At 52.2% G+C, this 17976-nt stretch overlaps 1 protein-coding gene across 8 annotated transcripts in view; it reads right to left on the reverse strand.

Moving 5' to 3' along the window:
• Positions 1-210: 210 nt before the first annotated feature.
• TCN2 (transcobalamin 2) overlaps positions 211-17976 on the reverse strand; it is a 35943-nt gene continuing 18177 nt past the window's right edge. For all 8 annotated transcript variants that reach the window (XM_084648930.1, XM_084648927.1, XM_084648929.1 and 5 more), the window contains 8 exons: positions 16805-16994; positions 16120-16277; positions 15503-15661; positions 15078-15253; positions 11478-11655; positions 10999-11194; positions 7725-7846; positions 211-1086 (listed from right to left, as the gene is read on the reverse strand). In XM_084648930.1, coding sequence (XP_084505056.1) covers positions 1025-1086; positions 7725-7846; positions 10999-11194; positions 11478-11655; positions 15078-15253; positions 15503-15661; positions 16120-16277; positions 16805-16994 — 1241 coding nt within the window. In that variant the 3' untranslated portion in view covers positions 211-1024. The remainder of the gene's footprint in view (positions 1087-7724; positions 7847-10998; positions 11195-11477; positions 11656-15077; positions 15254-15502; positions 15662-16119; positions 16278-16804; positions 16995-17976) is intronic.

The raw sequence follows: 17976 nt of genomic DNA on the forward strand, positions 1-17976 counted from the left end.
CTAGGTACTACAACCATACAAATAATAGGTAAAAATCAAACTCGTGATTAGTCACACAGGAGAACAGAATTGTCCATTGTTTGTTGGAAATGATGCAAACCCCTAGGACAATGCCCAGACACTGAAGGCAGCTCCGTGCTGAGGGCCCAGGCCTGGCTCAGAGACCCGGGTGCTCTGGGTAAGGGCCAAATGACAGACTGGAAGGCCAGGTTTGCAATCAAAGCTTTAATCATTTCAGATCCAAATGTCAGACTGAGGTAGAGTGGCTGCTTGGGGGCACCATCTCCCCTTGGCACAGGGCCTGGGTTCCCACCCACTGCTCTCCAGAAAGCAAAGATATCAGCCACATCCTCTCCTCATAGTAGCAGTTCTGTCGCTTCAGGAATTGGGGTGGGAGCAGGGAGGGGAGCCCTGGCCTGCGAGCTGGGCAGTGACTGCTATACAGAGGGATGCAGTCTAGAGAATCTCCAGGACCCCAGTCATACCAGGGCACTGGTACAGTGTGTGGGGAATGGGGGATGGGGGGGGCAAAGTGTGTCCAGCAGGAGGATGCAGGCACCTCCTCCCACGTACTCATTGGGTGGCAGTTTAGACAGCCACAGCATAGCAAGGGTTAAAGCTGCATTAGAAAATCAGAATTATGATGCGCTGAGTTGTCATATTGGAGGTTTTTCATTCAAACCAAATCTGCTGCTCCCCACCCCCTGGCATGGTGAGTTTCCATCGACTGGATGGTTGTGGGTGATCCACAGCAGAACAGGTTACCAGGGCAGGTGGGAATTTGCCCCTTTTGACAGATAGACACACGCACACACATCCTGCCAGAAGGGCCAGGGACTTGCATTATGGACTTCAGTCTGTGGGGAGGAAGATACCGCTCTGTGGGCACAGGACTCACTGGTTGACAGATGCATGCTGTCCTTGCCAACTGAGACATCCTGCTTCTGGGGCAGAGAGAGATGCACACAGAGAGTTCACCATGGATCGAGGTGGGGCAGGGAGCTGGAAGCAGACAGCAGGCGATCTACCACGGGCTAAACTTCAGGATGATGGACTCTCCATCCTGAGGCTGGTAATCAGAGATACCTACAAAAAAAGATAGCAGAGCACAAGTCAGAAGGAGCAGCCTGGGCACAGATTAAGGAACTCATGCAGCACAGCTGAATTAGGAGCAAGAGGCACTACCCCAGAGACAGTCGCTTCCTCGGGGTTTGGTACCACTCCTCAGGCAGGAGGCACTGAGAATGATTTCCTGGGTGTTGGCTCATGTACTCGGAGGACCTGCCTAAGGTGCTTATCCACCCCATCACTGTAGTGTCTGAAATGTCACAATCTCTAAAGTATTTATGCTCACATCACCCTGCAAGGCAGAGCTGTGCTATTATCCCCATTGTACAGGTGAGGAACTGAGGCACAGAGCAAATGAGTGACCAGCCCAAGAGAACTGAACCCTGGTCTCCTGAGTCCTAGCCTAGTGCTCTAACCATTGAACCATCCTTCTTGATGAGATGGAGCACAGGGTAGTAGCTGAGCCCCAAAGGGGCGACATCATGGAGTCACCATGGAAAAGAGGAGGGCCAACTCTGGGGGCATTGCCTCTACCATGGGAAGCAAGAGTTTGGCTGGCCAGCAGGGGTAAGATGGAAAGAGACTGTGCAGGGGAAACCCGAATAGCTTGGCAGACAGTAGCCCAGGCGTGTCAGTCCGCACAACTTCTGCCACCCAGGAGAGGAAGCTCAAGGAGTTCCACAGGTTGACTGTGCATTGTGTGAAAAAATGCTTCCTTTTGTTTGTTTTAAACCTGCCTATTAATTTCATTTGGTGACCCCAATGCTTGAGTTATGAGAAGGAGTAAATAACACTTCCTTATTTACTTTCTCCACACCAATCATGAATTTATAGACCTCTATCATATCGCCCCCTTAGTCATCTCTTTTCCAAGCTGAAAAATCCCTGTTTTATTAATCTCTTCTCATATAGCAGCCATTCCATACCCTTAATCATTTTTGTTCCCTTTTCTGAACATTTTAAAATATATCTTTTTTGAGATGGGGCAACCACATCTGCACTCAGTATTCAAGATGTGGGCGTACCATGGATTTATATAGAGGCAATATGATATTTTCTATCTTATTATCTATCCCTTTCTTAATGATTCCCAACATTCTGTTGGCTTTTTTGACTACCGCTGCACATTGAGTGAATGTTTTCAGAGAAAAGAAGAAAAGGAGTACTTGTGGCACCTTAGAGACTAACCAATTTATTTGAGCATGAGCTTTCGTGAGCTACAGCTCACTTCATCGGATGCATACCGTGGAAGGGTATGCATCCGATGAAGTGAGCTGTAGCTCACGAAAGCTCATGCTCAAATAAATTGGTTAGTCTCTAAGGTGCCACAAGTCCTCCTTTTCTTTTTGCGAATACAGACTAACACGGCTGTTACTCTGAAACCTGTTTTCAGAGAACTATCCACAATGACTCCAAGATCTCTTTCTTGAGTGGTAACAGCTAATTTAGACCCCATAAGTTTATATGTATAGTTGGGATTATGTTTTCCAATGTGCATTACTTTGCATTTATCAGCATTGAATTTCATCACCTCTTGCATACAGTGATCTTATCCTGCTGTCACTCCTGCTTATCCCTGGGGTGAGAGGGCACCAGGCCCAGTTTCTTTACTTCTTTCTCTGCACTCTGTTGTTGGTCTCATTTAGGTCATGGGCTCAGACATATTAATCAGTCATTTAGTCTTTGATCAGTGGAAGCTTTGGGCTGGTCTTGGCCCTCTTGGCTCCCCAGAGGGGCTGCTATCCATGCCAAAGCGAGAGAAGGGCCCCAGCACCAGGAACCACAAACAAATGTGTCTGCTAATTGGGAATAGAGAAGCCTGTAGCAAGTACAGGCCCAATTCCCCAGGGTCTTTTGGGACAGCACATAGGATCAGTCAATGAGCATCTCCCCAATGCAGCAGAGGTCACCATTTTTTGTTTAAAAAAATATTTCAAAGGAAAAATGGCCTTTTTTCAAAACAAACTTTTTTGTTTATTTTGTTTTTTGGCAAAATGCCCACCCTGAAACCCAGAAACTTGGGGGGGGTTGCTTTTTTATTGGAAAAACTGGAAAATGTCCATGGATTTTTTTTTAACGTTAAAGGTGAGTAATTGCTTATACACACCATTGACCCCACCCTGACTTCTGCAATCAAACAGAGACTCTGCAGGTGCCAGCACATGCTTGTCACTGTGTGTGACCTTCTGAGTGCTAGTTGCACCAAGGCCATCACACTGTGAATGCAAAACAGCCCCAACTCCAGCAGCTGGCAGCATCAGATCATCGCAACCTTACAGCTAGTCATTACCCCCTGACCTTATCATGGCAGTCTGGGAACCTTAAAGGTGTAAAACAGCGGTTCTCAACGTGTGAGTCACAACCCCAAAGTGGGTTGCGATCCCATTTTAATGGGGTTGCCATGGCGGGTGTTAGACTTGCTGGGGCCACAGGCCAAAGCCCAAGCCCAAGCTCAAGTGCCCGGGACCAAAGCCTAAGCATGAGGGCTTCAACCCTTGGTGGTGGGGCTCAGGGTTATAGGCCCCACCCCCTGCCTGAGGCTGAAGCCCTTGGGCTATGGCTTTGGCCCTCCAGCCAGGGGTGGTGGGGCTTGGGGTTTGACTGTGCCCACCTCCCACCCTCCCTGCCCAAGGCAGGCTCAGGCTTCAGTCCCCTCTCTTGGAGTCATGTAGTAATTTTCTGAGGAAGTGAGCTGTAGCTCACGAAAGCTCATGCTCAAATAAATTGGTTAGTCTCTAAGGTGCCACAAGTCCTCCTTTTCTTTTTGCGAATACAGACTAACACGGCTGCTACTCTGAAACCTGTAGTAATTTTTGTTGTCAGAAAGGGGTCGCGATGCAATAATTTTGAGAACCGCTGGTGTGAAACATTTAAACATTTCACTGTGCTAATGACAAATCCCAAACCCGCCGAAGCTGACAGAACCCTTCGGGATGCTGGGTTTATTTTCATAGAAAAACTGTTGTGCAACCTCTTATATCATGTACAACACCAGGAAGTGCGAGTGAAGCCACACAAATTCTCTGGGCTGCGACACAACCTGAACAACACACTTCTGTGGGTCCCGACTCGCCAGGCCCCTGGCTCTGTGTATTCGGAGGGGTGTGACCACACTTAGCCTTACACTTCACACACTCACATTCCCTGTACAGTACCCTCCAGCCTGCTCATATTGCTCCTACCCGGTTCTATTCCCCTTCCAATCGCAACTTGCCCCCCGATCTCTCCCATCACACTACGGATGTGCTGAGCATGGGGGGTGGCGTCCTGGCTAAATTCATTCTGCTTGTTTCCTGAATGGGAAATGTGGACACTGGACGTTTCCCTTGGGATTTCCACAAAGGACCATGCACCAGGCTTAGCCAAATGTGCAGCACTACTGCTCCAGCAAAGACACTGCGAGTGCATTTCCCAGAGTGCCTTAGGGAAGGCCTCTCTTCAGACTGAGGTCTCAGTCAGCAGGCAGGCTTCTCTGGAGCACTTGGCTTCATCTGGGCAGGAGGCAGTGAGCTACTGCTGAGCCCACAGCCATGCTGAAGCTAAAGGCTGGCCAGTCTTGGCAATAGGGTGACTAGACGTCCTGATTTTATCGGGACAGTCCTGATTTTAGGGGACTTGTCCAGCGTCCCGACCTTACATCGATATTGGGATAGCTCCCGGCGCTCGCCCGCCGGCAGGAGCACCACGTGCTGCATGGGCGGGGCTTGCAGGCGCTGGGAGTGGGCAGAAAGCCCTCCGCCCCCACACCCGACCTGACCCGACCCGACCCGCGACCTTAGGAGCCAGAGGGACCTGCCTGCCGGATGCTTCGCGGGATGGGAGCCACCCCAGTTAAGCTCCGCCGGGACTCCCCACCTCACCCCCTGGCAGGTCCCTCTGGCTCTTAGGATGGGGGGGCTCTGCGGGCTGCTCCCGCCTGCAAGCCCCGCTCCGCGGCTCTGGGAGCTCCCATTGGCGCTTTTCCCGGGCAATGGGAGCCACGGAGCTCGCGCTTGTGGCGGGCGCAGCACGTGGTGAGTCTGGAGACCCCCCCTCTCCGCTCTCACCCTAGGAGCCAGAGACCACCAAGCAGGGCTGGTGAGTGCAGCCAGGGAAGGGGGCAGGGTGTGATGGTGAGTGTCTGGGAGGTGTGTGTGGGGGGGATGCTGGGCTGTGAGGGTGTGAAGGGCGCTGGGCAGTGGGGGAGGTTTGTGTATTTTGGGGTGCTAGACAGTGGGGGCCTACTGGTGGGTGCTGGGAAGTGGGGGAGATCTGTGTGTGTCAGGGCACTGGGCAGAGGGGGTCTGTGTGGGGCATTGTGTATTTGTGGTGGTGGGGCTGTGGGGAAGGGCAATGGGAGGGAGGAAGGGATGGAGGGGAAATCTGTGTGCATTGGGAAACTAGCGAGTGGGGGGTTCTGTGTGGGGTGCTGGGCAGCAGTGGTGGGGCCGTGGGCAGGGGAGCACTGGGTGGGGCGTGTGTGCGCACAGCACTCTGCGTTTGTGGTGGAAGGGTTGTAGCTGGGCTCTGGGCATAGTGGATCCAGGGGGACTAGGCAGGGGAGCTGTGTGGCGGAGCGAGGGCCCATCCCCAACAGGAAGGGGCACGCTGGTAGCACAGGGCCAGGCGGACCAGTGTGCCTCTGGCTCTGGTCGGGGCTGTGCACCTGTGTCTGCCTCTTCCCACCCACACCCTCACTCACCCAGTGTGTCCTGATATTTCTCTCTTGCGATCCGGTTACCCTACTAGGCAATGAGGCTAGCTGAGGTCTAGGATTGGCAAGTGGGACCCATGCCAATTAGGACCTTAGTCCCCCAGTTACAGGGACTGTGGGCAGCAGCTGCCTCCCTCTTCCCACTGTAGGGCAGAGGCCTTATACGATGCTTGCTGGGTGGGAGGCTCTGCAGGGCTTGACCCTATGTCTGCGGGATGGCTGATATCTCCATGCCACTACCCAGCGGCTATGATAGAGCCCTCACAGCAGGCTAGACTGACAGCTTCTTTTCTGGCCTTTGATTGGTCCGGGTCCCCCAGATAAGCCCAGGAGGAGTTCCAGGAAGTGTCATGCAACAAGGTGGGCTCCCCTGCCAGCGGTAGTGACAGACCTGCCCCTTGGCTCTGACTCCTGCTCTGGTTTCTGACACCAGCTCTGACCTTTGGTGCTGTTCCTGGATGCTGACCACCCTGCTCCAACCGCTAGGCCTGACTGCCTGAGCCCTAGTCATGACACCAGGGCCCTCAAGGCCACCATGTGCTCCTTTATCTTCTCCTAGGCCCTTCCTGTGCCACCGGCCTAGAGGGATCTGGCCCACCTTGCTGAGATGCAGTCAGCCTATTTAGGTTCCCTTAAGAAGTATTATTGCGTCTCAAGCCACCTGCATAGCTACCTGCCCCTACACACCCAGTCTGCTTCATGTCTGCCCCTGGGATATAAGTCACTGGTGATGTCAGGCACTATATACGGGATGGGTGGGCTTAAGGAGCCCTCTGAAAAGAGCCAATGGTGTGCTCTGTAACTGTCTTCAGTAGTGCAGCCCAGGGGTCACTGAGGGTGGGATCTGTTGATGATGCATGAGCTAGAATGGAATCCACCTCCCTCCCCAGTGCCAGGTGTGCTGCAGTGCTAACAGCAGTAACAAAGCAACCACATGCATCTCTAAAGTGGGCTGATCTGGCTGGGACACCGGGCAGGTCTAGCTTGCAATCCAAGGTGCGACAGCAGCTCAGGCAGACCTATCCTTCCTAGTTTTACCTGCACTAGCATTGCTACAAACAGTGCAGTGTAGATGCGGTGGCATGGGCTTCAGCACAGACTCTCTAAGCCAGCCTGGACCCCTGGGTACCTGCTCACAGTGCTGCTGCCCATGGCACTGCGTCTACACGGCTCTGTGTAGCAACGCTGCCACGGCTATGTCTACCTGAGCTGCAGACAGCACAGATCTACCTGCACACCAGCTAGATTCCCCATTGCCTGGCACCTCATGTAGCCCTATAACAGCTGTGCACAAAGCCAACGAACCAGATGGCTCAACTTGCCTCCAGCAGCAACTGTGCAGAGGGGTAGGTGACAGCACAAGGTGCTGGACAGTGAGATATCAGACCCACAGGTAGCAGCTCTGCCAGGCAAGAGTGTACCACTTTAAAGCCACATTTTAGGCACTTTATCACTGCGATCCCTTTGGCAGCTGCACATAATCCCTCCACAGGATTTATTCACCATCTGGAGATATGGGACTAAATCCAGCCCTGGGGGATGCAGCTCTCACTGAAGTAATGGGAATTGCACCCACTTACACCAGCCTGAATTTGGCCCCTAGGGTTTGGGTGATGCATGGAAAAGCCTTTCTTGAAGCAGGTCTATCCCTGGAAGAATGCTGAGGCCTGGGAAGAGGGGTGGAACCAGGCCAGCAGGTCCATTTCTTACAACACTCTCCCTTTCCATGCCCAAAGCTTTACCCCTCTGCCAGGAATTCATTGCCCTTCATAGCCATGTGAGCAAACAGCCCCTGCCTGTGTTCTTTAGAGCAGCTTTTGGTGCATCGCGGAAGCAGCAGCTAGACAGAATATTCCAGGCGTGCCGGGGGGGGGGGCTGCAAAGGGTACTGAGGGGGCCCCAAGCACACACTGACCACATGAGGTGCCAGGCTGCACTGTTTCCCACATGCTATTTCCCTCACCTTTCTGAAGACTGGTGTCTGGGGCCTGGAGAAGCTGCCAGTATCTCCGCTCTCCATTGCTGGCTTTCACCCCCATCACTGCAGTTAACAATGGCCCATGCAGGGTGTTCTGGGTTTCAAACCTAGAGTTGGAGGGGAAGGAGAAGAGGGGACGTGACCTCCAGGCAGAGCAGAGAACAGGTTGTTTCCACTTTGGTTCCACTCAGGCAGCAGCAGAAGCGTGTCCCCACATCAGGGCCCTTGCTCAAGGACTGATGGGCTAGGAGCACAGTCCTGACCACACATAGCTGCACCTGGAGCCAAACCTCCTGTCACAGGGAAGTGCTGGGTGTAGCCCCCACCTATACTAACTAGCTGCCTTCCCACTGGTGGGATAAAAGACCAACAAGCAGCGCTGCAGACAGGCTCCTGCAGGAGATCCTGGGCCAGAGAATGGAGCTGGAAGGGAACTTGACACACCAGCCAGGGGAGAGACCTGTTGGGGATCCCTGGGGTGCTGGCAGCAGCAGAAGCCTTGGAGGCAGAGGCCTTAGGAGGCATCAGATAGAATCATAGAATCATAAAATATCAGGGTTGGAAGGGACCTCAGGAGGTCATCTACTCCAACCCCCTGCTCAAAGCAGGACCAATCCTCAACTAAATCATCCCTGCCAGGGCTTTGTCAAGCCTGACCTTAAAAACTTCTAAGGGAGGAGATTCCACCACCTCCCTAGGTAACCCATTCCAGTGCTTCACCACCCTCCTAGTGAAAAAGTTTTTCCTAATATCCAACCTAAACCTCCCCCACTGCAACTTGAGACCATTACTGCTTGTTCTGTCATCTGCTACCACTGAGAACAGTCTAGATCCATCCTCTTTGGAACCCCCTCTCAGGTAGTTGAAAGCAGCTATCAAATCCCCCCTCATTCTTCTCTTCCACAGACTAAACAATCCCAGTTCCCTCAGCCTCTCCTCATAAGTCATGTGTTCCAGTTCCCTAATCATTTTTGTTGACCTCCGCTGGACGTTTTCCAATTTTTTCACATCCTTCTTGTAGTGTGGGGCCCAAAACTGGACACAGTACTCCAGATGAGGCCTCACCAATGCCGAATAGAGGGGAACGATCACGTCCCTCGATCTGCTGGCAATGCCCCTACTTATACAGCCCAAAATGCCATTGGCCTTCTTCGCAACAAGGGCACACTGTTGACTCATATCCAGCTTCTCGTCCACTGTAACCCCTAGGTCCTTTTCTGCACAACTGCTGCCTAGCCATTCGGTCCCTAGTCTGTAGAGGTGCATGGGATTCTTCCATCCTAAGTGCAGGACTCTGCACTTGGCCTTGTTGAACCTCATCAGATTTCTTTTGGCCCAATCCTCCAATTTGTCTAGGGCCCTCTGTATCCTATCCCTATCCTCCAGTGTATCTACCTCTCCTCCCAGTTTAGTGTCATCTGCAAACTTGCTGAGGGTGCAATCCACGCCATCCTCCAGATCATTAATTAAGATATTGAATAAAACCGGCCCAAGGACGGACCCTTGGGGCACTCCACTTGATCCTGGCTGCCAGCTAGACATGGAGCCATTGATCACTACCCGTTGAGCCTGACAATCTAGCCAGCTTTCTCTCCACCTTATAGTCTATTTATCCATCCCATACTTCTTTAACTTGCTGGCAAGAATACTGTGGGAGACCGTGTCAAAAGCTTTGCTAAAGTCAAGGAATAACACGTCCACTGCTTTCCCCTCATCCACAGAGCCAGCAATTGGATTAGTCAGGCATAACTTGCCCTTGGTGAATCCATGCTGACTGTTCCTGATCACTTTCCTCTCCTCTAAGTGCTTCAGAATTGATTCCTTGAGGACCTGCTCCATGACTTTTCCAGGGACTGAGGTGAGGCTGACTGGCCTGTAGTTCCCCAGATCCTCCTTCTTCCCTTTTTTAAAGATGGGCACTACATTAGCCTTTTTCCAGTCGTCCGGGACTTCCCCCGCTCACCATGAGTTTTCAAAGATAATGGCCAATGGCTCTGCAATCACATCCGCCAACTCCTTTAGTACCCTTGGATGCAGTGCATCCAGCCCCATGGACTTGTGCACGTCCAGCTTTTCTAAATAATCCTGAACCAGTTCTTTCTCCACAGAGGGCTGGTCAGCTCCTCCCCATGCTGTGCTGCCCAGTGCAGTAATCTGGGAGCTGACCTTGTTTGTGAAGACAGAGGCAAAAAAATCATTGAGTACATTAGCTTTTTCCACATCCTCTGTCACTAGGTTGCCTCCCTCATTCAGTAAAGGGCCCACATTTTCCTTGACTTTCTTCTTGTTCCTAACATACCTGAAGAAACCCTTCTTGTTACTCTTAACATCTCTTGCTAGCTGCAACTCCAAGTGTGATTTGGCCTTCCTGATTTCACTCCTGCATGCCTGAGCAATATTTTTATACTCTTCCCTGGTCATTTGTCCAATCTTCCACTTCTTGTAAGCTTCTTACAAGATGGCAGGGCCTGATTCACCCATCTGGACTGATGTTGCACTGAGTTTATGTGAACAATAAATCCCCCCCTTGGAGAAGGGATTGAAACGCTGACACTGGAGGAAGCTTCCCCAATGTGCTGGCTTGTGAGCTGGGCTGCTGGCTAGCACAAGAGTGGGGAAACTGAGGCAGATGCCAGGTTTGGGGAGACCCTGTTAATCTCCCTTTAGGATCATCCCACTTGTACAGACCTTCCCCACATACCCAGTAGATCCCTGCAGAAACTACAGCCTATTCGAACACAGAGGGGTTGTTTCATAGTGACGGATGTCCCAGAACTGTCATAAGAATCTGACACCTGGTAACTGTCTGGAATCCCTGAGGGAGCCTGGAAAACCCAGACCAGGTCCAGGAGGAGGATGGGACACTCGTGTTGTTACTGAACTAACGGCATGTTGCACCGAAAGGTCTCAGAGCACTTCACGGCAGGTTGGTGGGTGTGATCATCCCCATGTTACGAGGTGGGGCGGGGAGAACTGAGGCACAGAGAGGGGCAGCAACTTATCCAAGGACATGCAGTGAATGAGTGTCAGAGCCAGGAACAGAACCTAGGAGCTCTGCCTTACAGGCCTGGGCCCTGGGCCACTCTTCCTAGCATTAGTCCTGGGGTTGTGCAGGCAGATTCCCTGCTAGCATTGTGGGTGGGCATGCCCTGGACTGCCTCCCCCGCAGTTTAGGAGGCAGCACGCTCCTCTTTCCAGGCCTGCCCTGCAGCCAGGCCTCCCCATCAGTCTGTTCCCAGCACAAGCAGGAAGCTCTCACGTGAACTGCCCAGGGCCCTGCTCTGCAGCAGTTCTCAGCAAGTCCAGGAGGGAGGACTCAAAGGGCATCTGGATGGAGTGGTTGTACAGTGTCTCAGGGCTCGGAGGGTGCTCCACAGCCAGGTGAACGGTGATCATCTTGGTCCCCAGAATTACTGTCCTGGATCCCGGGCACCTGGTGTCTCGCTCCAAAGTGTCTGAGAAAGAGGGAGAGGCTGTCAGAACCACCAATAGTCATGCAGACCCCTGTGGGGAGCCCTAGCATGAAACTTGCTGTCCTAGTCCTCCCTCCTTCTCGGGGCATGTTTGCTGGGCTCCTGGGATTTTTCCACCCTAGCCTTTCCTCAAAGGCCCCCATTGCAGTGACTGTAACTCCAGGCTCCCCCCTTCCCTTCCTCTTTGTGGGATCTGCCACTAGGCATGGGACCCAGGGCCCCCAAACCCTGCCCCTCACTCTAGCATCCCTGTCTTTCCTGTTACCTTGCTCTGCCCGGCACTCCATGGTGGCGATGTCCAGGTAGCTCTTGCCATCCAGCACGGGCAGCAGCTGGGACATGATCATGGGGTTCTGGAAGTGACCCTGTTCCAGGCTCCCCAGCAGGGCATCCATGCCTTTGGGACACTCTGGCTTCTTGCTCATCCCGGTGGCAATCAAGAGCTAACATGAAGGGTTCAAAGGAAGGGAGAGAAGCCTTATTTCAAACATCTGACCCCCCTGCTTCAAAGCCAATTGCAGGGGAAAGTGAACCATCTGGTGTGCAGGATGAGGTCCAGCTGCCACAGAGCCCCTCCCTCTGCACTCTTTATTCAACCCTGGCACAGGACTCGGTGCTGAAGGAGAAACAGTCCCACACACGGCACCCCCTGCAAGGCAGCTACTTTCCTTCATGCAAGTTGGGTGGGCCGACACCTGCTCAGTTTGCTCCCACCCAGGGCAGAATGTGGGGCCAGGATAAAATGGAGCATACTGCTGTAAGAAGAAGGGAAGGGTAGTAACACCTGCAGGGGTGAAGTGTCAGCAGCCTGACACAGCTTAACATGTGGGGGCAGATAGTCGGGGGCCTGGGGTGGTGTTGTCCCTGGGGTCAGTGACTGGCCCACGTGCGCCAAACACGCTTACAGCTAAATAACACTGCTGATCATTAAGTTTATGATTTAGTCAAGGGTATTTTTAGTAAAAGTCATGGACAGGTCACGGGCAATAAACAAAAATTCACAGCCCATGACCTCTCCATGACTTGTGCTATAAATACCCCTGACTAAATCTTAGCTGGCGGCCAGCTGCGGGGGAGGGGGGCAGGCACTGCTCTGGATGGGGAAGCTGGGGGACCACTGCTGGGTGGGGGACTCAGGGGTCAGAGGCACCAGCACCAGCTGCAGCTGCTCCCACAGCCCCTGGGATCACTGTTCAGGCGGTCCCCAGGGCCAGCTGCACTGGCTGCTGCTCAGGTGGTCCCTGGGGCCAGCTGCTTGGGCAGCCCTGGATTCTGCCACACCAGCCACTGCAGAAGTCACAGAGGTTGCAGAAAGTCATGGAATCCATGATTTCTGCAACCTCTGTGAAAGACACAGAGCCCTAATCATCATCATGCTGAGGAGTGCTTTCCATTAAAGAAGCAATGCCAAATAATTTTGGCCTGGCACTCAGAAAAGATTCAGATAAATCAGGTTTTCAATTTCACCCCTTCTCACCCTATGTTAGAAACTCAGAGAGGCTGGCCATGCGCTAGTGCAGGAGAACCAGGAACCACAACCGATCAACTACATTTGGAAGATATTTTTGTTCAATATCTTCATAAATGATCTGGAGGATGGTGTGGATTGCACTCTCAGCAAATTTGCGGATGATACTAAACTGGGAGGAGAGGTAGATACGCTGGAGGGCAGGGATAGGATACAGAGGGCCCTAGACAAATTGGAGGATTGGGCCAAAAGAAATCTGATGAGGTTCAATAAGGATAAGTGCAGGGTCCTGCACTTAGGACGGAAGAACCCAATGCACAGCTACAGACTAGGGACCGAATGGCTAGGCAGCAGTTCTGCGGAAAAGGACCTAGGGGTGACAGTGGACGAGAAGCTGGATATGAGTCAACAGTGTGCCCTTGTTGCCAAGAAGGCCAATGGCATTTTGGGATGTATAAGTAGGGGCATAGCCAGCAGATCGAGGGACGTGATCGTCCCCCTCTATTCGACATTGGTGAGGTCTCATCTGGAGTACTGTGTCCAGTTTTGGGCCCCCCACTACAAGAAGGATGTGGATAAATTGGAGAGAGTCCAGCGAAGGGCAACAAAAATGATTAGGGGTCTGGAACACATGACTTATGAGGAGAGGCTGAGGGAACTGGGATTGTTTAGTCTGCAGAAGAGAAGAATGAGGGGGGATTTGATAGCTGCTTTCAACTACCTGAGAGGTAGTTCCAGAGAGGATGGTTCTAGACTATTCTCAGTGGTAGAAGAGGACAGGACAAGGAGTAATGGTCTCAAGTTGCAGTGGGGGAGGTTTAGGTTGGATAGTAGGAAAAACTTCTTCACTAGGAGGGTGGTGAAACACTGGAATGCATTACCTAGGGAGGTGGTAGAATCTCCTTCCTTAGAAGTTTTTAAGGTCAGGCTTGACAAAGCTCTGGCTGGGATAATTTAATTGGGGATTGGTCCTGCTTTGAGCAGGGGGTTGGACTAGATGACCTCCTGAGGACCCTTCCAACCCTGATATTCTATGATTCTATGAACTAGTTTTTCTATCTGAGCTGAGCCAAGTACAAAAAGCAAATGAATGGATGAGACATAAAACCAAGGCCCTTTCTGCTTGTGGCCCTCATGCATTGACTGGCACTTTTTCTCAGAGTGGAAGCTGTTAACTCCAGTGTCTTCAAATTCCAACATGGGATCATTCTTCCCCCTCCAGGATCAGCTGAAATTGTTCTTAATTTCCTATCCTAAGTGACTGTGCAGTGATGATGGACATTGCTAAAGCGCAGCTCCCTTCCACCCCAGAGGTGGCTGCCTTCCAGCAAGGAGTGAGGCTAAGAGATCTCAGAAACCTAGCTAGCCTGGTGATAAAGACTGGATTTGATTTGCTGACCTCTGTCAGTTTTATGGTACTAAATCAGGCAAGGACATTGGGAAAAAAACCTACCTCAGCCAGATGCTAATGTAGATCAGGCATAACTCCACTGAAGCAGAACATCAGTGTGAAATCTGACCCAGACCCTATGTTTTTAAATGGACAATGTCCCTTTAAGCCAGATTGTACTCTGTACGGTAAGAAGATAGGGGCAGGGCAGAGGTCATGCTGATGGACAAGCATGTGACCTGGAGTATGTCTACACTGCACACTAAGCCCAGCTCTGACTCAGGTTTGAGCCCAAGCCCCCCCTTCATCCACACACAAATCAGTCTGACTTTGGTCAGCAAGTGCTCAGGGCCCAGGTCAGCACCCGAGGTCAGCACTGGGTCAGCACCCAAGTCCTGCTGCAACTTGGGTCCAACCCCTGTCACTTTGCAGTGTGGATGGAGCTCAAGCCATAGACACCAGTCAGAAGGTCCGTGTAGTGCAGCATGGACGTATTAGCACAGCTGAGATCCAAGTCCAGCAACAGTAAACCCAAGTTCACAAAGCCGTGTGGACGTTCAAGCATGGACTTGGAAACACTGAGGGTACAGCTACACAGCCTGCCTCAGAGCCTGGGTCAGCTGACTTGGGCTTGCAGGATTTGCGCTACAGGGCTGACAATAGCTGTGTAGACGTGCAGCTCAGGCTGGAGCCCGGGCTCTCAGACCCAACCCCCTTACCAGGTTTCAGAGTTCGGGTTCCAGTGCAACCAAATGTCCATGCTGCCTGCAGGGTGAGCCAAGTCAGCTGACCCAGGCTCTGAGACTCGGTGCCACAGTCCTTCTTTGCAGTGTGGATGACCCACAGGCTTCGTGTGCAGTGCAGACGTATCCTCAGAGGGCTCCCCCAGAAGAAGGGGCTACGCTACGGTGGCATCTCCCCTCCATGCCACCCTGGGAAGCTGGCAATGCTGGGATCCTGCAAACCATGCAGGAGGAGGACGTGCTCCAGAGACCCGCTCTGCCCACCTGCATGGCCAGTGGGCTACTGAAGATGTTGCCAAAGGTGCCCTTGGTGGTCTGAGCCTGGAGAATACTGCCCGTCACTCTCTGGATAGCCAGGTTGATTGCTGCCACTAGCTTGGGCTCGTAGAGGTTGGCCTGCTCCAGGCAGGTGAAGGCCAAGCCTGCCATGGCCTTCGTGTCTGTGTGAGGAAGAGCAGGAGAAGGGGTTACAAGGAGAAACACCCCTGCCCAAGTTACTTCAGTGGAGCCATGGCCCTGTGTGGCTGGAGTGCAGAGCTGAGAATGGGAGAACTCAAACCCCTCTCAGGGGGAGCTGACTTTCATGTGCCTCCCAAGGGAGATGCAAAGGCTGTGCTGTCTCCAGCCATGGCAGGAAGGCCAGCAAGCCTGGGGAGCTGGCACAGAGGACCATTCTGACAAGTACGTACCCATGGAGAGCTTGACGCCGTGCGTGAACTTGTGCTTCTCAGCACTGAGGAGCTTCTGGATCACATGGGTGTCAATCTTCTTGCCATGGACACACAGGGCCAAGACCCCCAGGCTGTACTGGTAGTAACTGGTGATGGGACGGCCATTCCCTTTGAAAGCTGTGAGCAGGAGAAAGGAATCAGGAGGAAGAAAGCAGCTTGTGCTCCCCTCCCCCCAGCACGAGCCATCCTTCCCCCTCCATGCCCCAGGACTCTGCACCAGGGACTCTCCTCATCGCACCCCATTGGATGGAACCAACACAGCAAGCTTGTAATCCAAGCCACTGCCCCCCTTCAACTCCCCACTCAGTGCATACAGAGTTGAGGGTGGGGGTGAGAATTGGATGGACAGATGCTTCCTGGTGTTCTCAGCGTGACTCTCTGTTGTGAATGGCCCAGGAGGGGTATTGCTGCTGGGTCTGAGCTGTGAGCAGAGAATGAGGGTTCCACTGACAGCCATTCTCTGGCAGGGACACTGAGCTAGGAAGTGGCCCAGAGATGCTGCACGCCACCCCAGGCAGCTTCCTGCCATGCTCTGCAGTAACCCTCGGTGCTAGCCCCGAGCAGCACCCTCTTACCTATCTGCTCCTTCTCCTTGTGCAGATGGTACTTCAGCTGGGTCACCAGCTGCCTCCCGAGGAGCGTGTCCATGTCCTGGCAGGCAGCCCGCAGTGCTAGGAGGTACAGAGCCAGGCGGCCTGTGTTGGGCTGCTTCTGCTGGCCACCTGCTACAGAGCTGAGGTGACAACACAAGCCAAATACTCACCACATGGCTCCTCCTTCCCACATGTCCCCCCCCCCCCCGATCCTCCCCCACCGGCTGAGGGGAACTGCGTTCCCAGGGGCAGCAAACACCAGCTCTAGGACAGCTCTGAAGATCCTTAGCAGAGTTTGGGGCCTGATTGACCATAACCTTGTGCTTTTGTGTACCTGACAGGAGCCTGTAAATGCATCCAGCCCCACGCCAGCTGTAAATCAGCAGAGAGCTATGCCTACCCTCATACTGTCCGGGTACCTCCCCTGGCACATCAATGCAGCCGGGGCACTGGATCCTGGGGCAAGCCTACGAGGTCAACACACACAAGTGAGCAGAAAGCCAGCCCCTTTGAGAGGAGTCCATGACAGGAAGAAGATGGGCTTTGTGGAGGGCAGGGGAAAAGCTTGTTCATCTGGGATGCCTTTGCCCCAGGGTGCTCCTGCAAGTGGCAAGATACAGAGGGGCCCTGCTCCTTGCGCCACTCCTGATGGCTCCATTGGCCGTACCTGCTGGTGCTGGGCTGGAAGACATCCTTCAGCCTCTGGAGGTACTGGGCTTCTTTCTTCAGGCTGTGGTCAGCAGAAAGACGAAGGGCCACATACACACTGGGGTTCAGCTCCTCTGATAGATCCTGGCTGAGTCTCAAGAGCTCCATGTTCAGGCATTTGATCAGAGCAGAATTTCCCCTGGGGATTTCTTGGATAAAAACAAAGGAAGGAAGAATGGAAGGAGAGAATGAATGCCATGGCACAGAGAGTAAAAGGTAGGCAGCTGTGTGAGAAAAACAGCAAGTCTGTAACACTCAGAGAGTATCATCCGTAGATCTCAAATTGCTTCACAAAGCAAAGTCCCCCTTTAGGAAACTGAGGCACAGAGAAGGGGAAATGACTTGTCTGAAGTCCCACAACAAATCATGCAGAGCCAGGAAGAATCATAGAATCATAGAATATCAGGGTTGGAAGGGACCTCAGGAGGTCATCTAGTCCAACCCCCTGCTCAAAGCAGGACCAATCCCCAACTAAATCATCCCAGCCAGGGCTTTGTCAAGCCTGACCTTAAAGAGAACTGAGGTCTCCCAGCAAGGAGACCAGTGCCTGTCCATTGCTTCCCATATACCATGATTAATAAAAACAGCCTTATAGGAGATGAGATGTTGCTATATTTTCCATTAGATGCAATTTGGATAATGTGACACAAGGCCAGAAAGGGTTAAGCAGCTCATAGGCTAAATGATCCTAATTTAACCTTTAGAGACATGTTTAAAAAGTATGTAAATGGTATGTAGGGCCATTTCATGTTAAATAGACTAGCGCTTTGAAATGCAAACCTGTATGGTTAGAGAATTAGAGGTAATACTAATTGTATGTGTTTACTTATATCTTGTTAGATGTTAACCATGTAAACAGATGGTTCAGGTCTGTTACTATATCTATTGATTCAGAGATCAAAAGGGAATATTAGCATTTAGATGAAACCTGAATGTAATAATTTCATTGTCTATATTTCTCTTTGAAGTTTGTAGTAAACTGTCTATGCACGGCTTAATGGATAATTACCTTATGCTGATGAATGCAACTAGTTACCTGTGTATACATAGGAAATAGGTAATTCTATTTCTAAGCAACTATTCTTCACCCAAGGAATATCTGCAGTCAAGAGACTATCATAGTCTGCCAGT

This window comes from Lepidochelys olivacea, assembly GCF_965140295.1.
Source record: "Lepidochelys olivacea isolate rLepOli2 genome assembly, chromosome: 15".
Classification (NCBI taxonomy): Eukaryota; Metazoa; Chordata; order Testudines; family Cheloniidae; genus Lepidochelys; species Lepidochelys olivacea.